The 7,500-nt window shown below is 47.7% G+C and overlaps 1 protein-coding gene across 1 annotated transcript in view; it reads left to right on the forward strand.

Moving 5' to 3' along the window:
• ift80 (intraflagellar transport 80 homolog (Chlamydomonas)) overlaps positions 1-7,500 on the forward strand; it is an 82,806-nt gene that overhangs the window by 13,799 nt on the left and 61,507 nt on the right. Inside the window, exons 5-6 of the mRNA XM_076282940.1 lie at positions 1,878-1,967; positions 2,686-2,823. Coding sequence (XP_076139055.1) covers positions 1,878-1,967; positions 2,686-2,823 — 228 coding nt within the window. The remainder of the gene's footprint in view (positions 1-1,877; positions 1,968-2,685; positions 2,824-7,500) is intronic.

The following is a 7,500-nucleotide window of genomic DNA, read 5'->3' on the forward strand; positions in this document are numbered from 1 at the left end:
ACACACACACACACACACACACACACACATGCTTTCTCACACACACACACACACACACACACACACACACACGCGCGCACCCAGGCACACATACATGCTCACACACACACACACACACACACACGCATGCCACACACACACACGTGCTCTCATACACACACACACACACTCCTCTATTCTTGCTCTCTATCCCTCCATGTCCCACTCTCCGTACATCTCAGTCTCTCTCACTCCGCCGTCTCCTCCCCTGATGTCTTGGTGAACTCACACTCCCTGATAACTTGGTGATGTCTTGGTGAACTCACACTCCCTGATGACTTGGTGATGTCTTGGTGAACTCACACTCCCTGATGACTCGGTGATGTCTTGGTGAACTCACACTCCCTGATGACTCGGTGATGTCTTGGTGAACTCACACTCCCTGATGACTCGGTGATGTCTTGGTGAACTCACACTCCCTGATGACTTGGTGATGTCTTGGTGAACTCACACTCCCTGATGACTTGGTGATGTCTTGGTGAACTCACACTCCCTGATGACTTGGTGATGTCTTGGTGAACTCACACTCCCTGATGGCCTCTCAGTCCCCCGGCTTGCATCCTCTCTCTTGCTGTGTTTCCGCCAAAGCTTTTGAATTATTATCGCCACTCTGGGCAGTCAGTGTCTTCTGTCAAGTCCTCTGCCAAATTAAATGCATTCTAGTGTTATGTTGTTGACCAGTCGTCTGTCACACTATTGTCTTTTTCTTTAAACGGACTGAGTTCAGTTTAGACTGCCGTTGTCACTCTCGTTCATAGCCGAACTGCACTTGAACTTGACCGGATGTAGTGCCCCAATCCACACTGACATCTGCATGCAGCCATAGCATGGACGTGGTTTCGTAAGTGTTTGTGCAGGTCAGGTAAAGATATCCTTGAGCTCAAATCATGTCTCCAGTTCTATGTCTTCAGCTTCTCTAAACAGTTGGAGCCCGTCCCCCTCACAGGCCGAGGCCAAGCAGGAGTGCACTGATAGCACGGCCGACTGCACACTCTTAATTGATGTCCGATGCTTCGCTCTGTCTGTTGGTGCTATGGGAATTCCTAATCTCAAATGCATGCCAGCTTCGTGAGAATGCAGGCGAGTTTGGTAGTTATTGAATATATGGGCATCACTAAAAAGTTATATTGGACTCAGTTTATTTTGTTGGACTAATAGACACTTTCATTATTCTTCATTATGGTTTCAGCTGTTGGACGTCCATTAAAGCGGCTTTGTTATTGGAATATGATGCCATAGCCCAAAATGGCCAGTCCAGTGGCATTGAACTGAACTAGAGCCGTGTTCTGAATTAGGGTTAAGCTTTGGAGTGGAGATTGAGAGACTGTGGAGGTTCAGAACATGTGTACATTCTTTTGTAGGTTCAAAACATGTGTACATTCTGGGGGAGGTTCAGGACATCTGTACATTCTGGTGTAGATTCAGAACCTGTACATTCTGGTGGAGGTTCAGAACATGTGTACATTCTGATGGAGGTTCAGAACATGTGTACATTCTGGTGTAGATTCAGAACCTGTACATTCTGGTGTAGATTCAGAACCTGTACATTCTGATGGAGGTTCAGAACATGTGTACATTCTGGTGTAGATTCAGAACCTGTACATTCTGGTGGAGGTTCAGAACCCGTGTACATTTTCGAAAGTTTGTGTAGGTGGATAGCAGTTGACAGATTTGACCTTCATCCGTTTATCATGAGTTGATAGGTGCTTATGGATAGTTCATCTTCTAACTCGAGACCAAAAACAAGTGTGATATTAAAATATGTGTGTGAGTTTGTGCGTGGTGTGTGTGAGTGTGAGGCCCTTGTGACATCGATCGTCTCTTCCATTTGTGTCCAGTGGAAGGCCCATGATGGGATCATCCTGAAAGTGGACTGGAACTCCGTCAATGACCTGATACTGTCTGGAGCAGAGGACTGCCGATATAAGGTAAGTGGAACAGAACAAGAGTTGAGTTAAACGTGATGCATCTCTGCACTCAGTTTGTGTGTGTGTGTGTGTGACCACCACCGTCTCCATCATTGTTAATGCCAGCACTCAGATGAACTGCTCTTAACACTAGACCACAGTAATGGAGAGCTCTCTCACTGGGGATCCCTTGTGGCCCTCCTCATGCTGTGCTGATGGGTTGCTGCAGCAGGGCCTGTGTAGTAATGAGCTGGCTCATATGCCTAAGCAGCTTCAAGCAACTCCACGTTACTCCGCGTGTGAAGGTTTTTTAGGTGTTTAGTTATTCTGAACACCAGACGTATTGCTATCATTTCTTGCAGCAAGAGTCCTGTGCATATCAGACCCATATCATTCTTAACAGTGTGTTTATTTTGGGTCATTGTGTTAACATCTTGCGTAAGCTATCTTGATGATGAGAGGGTCTTTGTTACAAGCCTAAGAAATAAGGAGGCTCATCCAAACATTATCCTCAGGGTAGAGGTGTAAGCAAAGATTATCCTCAGGGTGGAGGTGTAAGCAAAGATTATCCTCAGGGTGGAGGTGTAAGCACACAACTCTTTATTTCTACCAGACAATTTCTATAACCCCTCGTGGATGACCCCTGTTATTTTTTAACTAAGTGAAAAATGCATGATTACAACAATCAAAGTGTGTGTGTGTGTGTGTGTGTGTGTGTGTGTGTGTGTTGTCACTGCAGGTGTGGGACAGCTATGGACGGCTGCTGAACGTGTCGGCACCCCATGACTACCCCATCACCTCCGTGGCGTGGGCTCCTGATGGAGAGCTGTTTGCTGTGGGCTCCTTCAACACGCTTAGACTCTGTGACAAGACTGGGGTAAGCCAGCTTGCCACTAGCACCACAAACAAACCCAGCACCGACCCCACAAACAAACCCAGCACCGACCCCACAAACAAACCCAGCACCGACCCCACAAACAAACCCAGCACCGACCCCACAAACAAACCCAGCACCGACCCCACAAACAAACCCAGCACCACCCCACAAACAAACCCAGGACCGACCCCACAAACAAACCCAGCACTAGCACCACAAACAAACCCAGCACCACCCCACAAACAAACCCAGCACCGACCCCACAAACAAACCCAGCACCACCCCACCAACAAACCCAGCACTAGCACCACAAACAAACCCAGCACCACCCCACAAACAAACCCAGCACCGACCCCACAAACAAACCCAGCACCGACCCCACAAACAAACCCAGCACCACCCCACCAACAAACCCAGCACCGACCCCACCAACAAACCCAGCACCGACCCCACCAACAAACCCAGCACCGACCCCACCAACAAACCCAGCACCACCCCACAAACAAACCCAGCACCACCCCACAAACAAACCCAGCAATTCTCGTCACGTGCTGCATGCGCATGACACAGACGCAGGACTATATTCGAGCATTTTCACCAAACAATAAATCAGCTCGGAACCGGAAAGGTTATTTTCCCTGTAAACCAGGGCGTGTCATTCTGTAGTCCAGTTATACACGCAACACCTTCTGTTGATGACACATCCAAACTCGTGGAAATGACGGCTGGTTCACTACATTCAGTAGATTGAACATGAAGACTCAAAGAATTCTGAACAGAAGCGGTTCAAAACCAGTTCTGTGTTGGTGGAAAGACGCCCACATCGGTTTCAACATAGTAAGTACTTAAAGGTGCTTTAAGCGATGTCATACTTTTTTTTAGGCGAAAACATTTTTTGTCACTTACAGCAAACATCACCTCACTATCCGCTAGCTGCCTGTGTCCTGAATAGACTGTAAAAAAACGCGATCTTTGTGGACAACCCAGGTTCCAAAAACAGCCACAAAACAACTTGGGCAAACCTTGCCCATAAAAACATAACAAACTGTTCCAACAAATCACAGACGAGATGCGCGTTTAGGAGAGTTTCAATTGCATGGGAGGGAAGGGGAGGAAGTAGCGAGCTAGCTTTCTGTTTTGTTTGTCAACAGAAGTGACGTTACCCAGCATTGCTTAGAGCACTTTTAATAAAAATAAGAGAGAAAAAAACATATTAATGTTTTTTTTTTATTTTTTTAACTTGCATAAAACACTGTCCTGCGGTTTATACACGATGCGGCTATTATAATTATACATTGTGATGAGGAAAGGGCTTTTCATTTAAGAGTTTGCTCAACGTGTTTCTTAGACATTGAGGAACATTGACCCTGTATAGCTATCACACTCTTTCTTCAGGCGTCTCACACTTACTCACACGAGTGTTGCACACAACTGCCCCCGTTACAAGAAACAATAGACAAAGTCGAGTGTGAACTAAGCACTGAATTTTAGATGAAAACTTTTGACAAGTATAAAGTATAAATCAAGCTTAAAATATTTTTAGAAATATCGGAAAGAAAACGAAAAGATGGCATTTGTTGATATAAGTTAAATCTGACCTGTAGCAAGTTTTGTAGCACAGATCTCGGACTGCTGTCATACAGGTTACGCTCTGTTACTGTTCTCTCTTTGTGTCGCCATTTGGGGCAGGGGGGGGGGGATGACGAGACAAAACACTGACCCATAGTCATTAGTATTTTGTCTGCTAGTTGATCCTTAATTTGCTGTGATGGCGATAAAGTGCACAGAAAGCCTGTTTATACTGGGGCGGCTGATGACACAGTCAGTCTTCCACTTGATTGTGACCTCAGCAAAGTCTGTTTGTGTTTGTATAGTAAGAGCGTCGGAGGCCGCTGGTGTCTCTGGGCCTTTGATGTCGCTGGGGGAACAAAGCGCGAGAGAAGAAACAGAAGTTTCGACACGGAGAGAAACCAACTCGAGAAGTTTCTAGCCACCTCCTCCTCCAGCTGTCTTTTGAAGACCTGGTGGCTCTGTGCTGTGCTAGCTCTAAAAGTAAAACGAGTGGGGGTTTCTCTCTCTTTCTCTCTCTCGCTCTCTCGCTCGCTCGCTCTCTTATCCTACACAGATCTGCGCTTTTTCTTTCTCCTCTCTCGTGTTTCTCCGAGTACATATTAGTGTGTGCTGCTGCTCTGCTGATTAATAGGGCATTTAGGGTAGTGCATTTAACACATTCTTCACTGGGTGATTTATACCTTACAACATTTGTCATCTGTGTGTGTGTGTGTGCTTGTGTGTGCGCTTGCATGTGTGTGTGTGTGTGTGTGTGTGTGTGTGCTTGTGCTAATGTGTGTGTGTGCTTGTGGGTGTGTGTATGTGTTTTATAGAGGGATACTGAGAGTATGTCTGTCTTTTGTGAAGACACCAGCTCCTATTTAAACTCAGCTTTCCATAAACTGAGAACTTTTTCAAAAGTCATTAATTCCGAGGTGTTGAGGTACACGTTGGTGCTTATCTTGCGTGCTGTGTAGTCCACATGCAATCCTTCCCCACCCCTGTCCTCTCCCAGCACAGCCCGTGTGTGTGTGTGTGTGTGTGCCCGTGTGTGTGTGTGTGTGTGTGCGTGCGTGTCCGTCTCCTCGACTGCGGTCGTGCAAGAGTTAAGACCCTGCGAGGAGCCTTGCTGTTACTACCATGACTAATCGCCAGGCGTTTCATTCTATATCTCGTACAATGGAACCTTGCACTTTACAGAGTGCTTGCTCAGCATGCGCGGTGCGGCCGGCTGCTTAACCCCTCGCAGCCCAGCGCCTGGGATGGGCCCTCGTGTGTGTGTGTGTGTGTGTGTGTGTGTGTGTGGCTGCTTAACCCCTCGCAGCCCAGCGCCTGGGATGGGCCCTCGTGTGTGTGTGTGTGTGTGTGTGTGTGTGTGTGTGTGTGTGTGTGGCTGCTTAACCCCTCGCTGCCCAGCGCCTGGGATGGGCCCTTGTGTGTGTGTGTGTTTGTGTATGTGTGTGTGTGTGTGTGTGTGTGTGTGTGTGTGGCTGCTTAACCCCTCGCAGCCCAGCGCCTGGGATGGGCCCTCGTGGACGGACGCGGGGCAGGAATCCCCAGCACAACGGTTAACCCCACGCTGGTGATCTCATAAGCGCCAGCCTCCTCTTCCAGCCCCACCGGGCCAGAGACTCTACGCCACTGCGTCCGGGGGGAGGGGGGAGAAAAGCGCCGGTGATTTATTTAAGTTCGGTAACAGATACACTGCCTTATACATGCCAGTGAAACAACATAACACCCCCAAACCCATACACATAGACACACCAGCACACACACAGCATACGCACACACACACACACACACACACACACACACACACACACACACACACACACACCACTGCCATCACTCCCCTCTCCACGTCCTCTCCTGCTGGCAGTCCACAGAACAATCTAGCCATTGGTCTAGTTCACGTTAATAAATTCCAATTCCAAAATAGATTCCAATTGGAGCACACACATCATTCTATTCTATTCCATGTTATGGAGCACAAAAGAGAGGGCTAAGCAGCCGTATGAGTCTCTGGCTGCTGCAGCCGCCTCCTGCTTCATCACCCTGAGCTAACCCAGTTGGCCCGCTTGCCCCAGGATTACCGCAGATGGAGGAAAATATACCCTGGCTCTTCTTCTGACCCATTAACATCGTACAAATGGTTTGAACCTGTGGCAGTCAGTTACCCCACCTTGGCACAGTCAGTTACCCCACCTTGGCAGAGTCAGTTACCCCACCTTGGCAGAGTCAGTTACCCCACGTCAGTTACCCCACCTTGGCAGAGTCAGTTACCCCACCTTGTCAGAGTCAGTTACCCCACCTTGCAGTTGAGTTTATTGATGTTGTTGCCTCCTAATGTTGAGCTAGTTGGCGCTACACGGGGCTCAATATAAAAGTGCTGGCATGTGCCTGATGTGAAATGAAATGAAGTGATGAACTTTGAGAGCTGCAGATGTGACTGGGTGATTGAAAAACAAAAGCCACTTCAAACAAGCCCTAGGCAAAGATGAACTCTGGTCATAAATGCGTAATGATGGTAAAATGCAGTATTGGCTGACTGTGCCATTTGAAATGTGGCTTTCATCAGGATCGCGGCATTATGTAAGATGTGGGCTTATTTCTAATAGGGTCCCAATCACTTGCCCCTCCTTCACCCAAACATCCACTGATCTACTGGCTTCTGTTCATGCCAATCACCCAGACACCTTGAAAGGCTCTCTGCATTTATTTTTGTTTAAGCACCTGTTGCTCAAAGATTGTGCATGGGTGCATTTGTGATGTTACTGTCTGCAGAAAGGAATGACATGGTGCTGAGTGTTCTTGTGTGTGTATGACACCCAACTACTACCAGTGCAAAAGGGATTCCATCTGTGTTGAGTCCTGCAGGCAATAAAGACAACAAATGTCACTATTTAAAGTGTGTCTTTTAGAATGTTTCAAAAGATGGGTCTGAAGGGCACCTTTTGAAGACTGCAGTAGAAACTATTGTGTGTGTGTGTGTGTGTGCGTGTGTGTGTGTGTGTGAGATGACTGGGTCAGAGCACTCTGGATTCACAGCAGCTTTGAGTCTGTGGAGTCAGCTGACTGTGGCCCAGGATGAGGGGAGAAGAAGGGGAGAGAGAGAGTGAAAAGAGA

This window comes from Alosa pseudoharengus, unplaced genomic scaffold (assembly GCF_046254945.1).
Source record: "Alosa pseudoharengus isolate Yale_2024_CS ecotype anadromous, Long Island Sound unplaced genomic scaffold, YU_APseudo_1.1 YU_APseudo_1.1_scf_13, whole genome shotgun sequence".
NCBI classification, from domain to species: Eukaryota; Metazoa; Chordata; class Actinopteri; order Clupeiformes; family Clupeidae; genus Alosa; species Alosa pseudoharengus.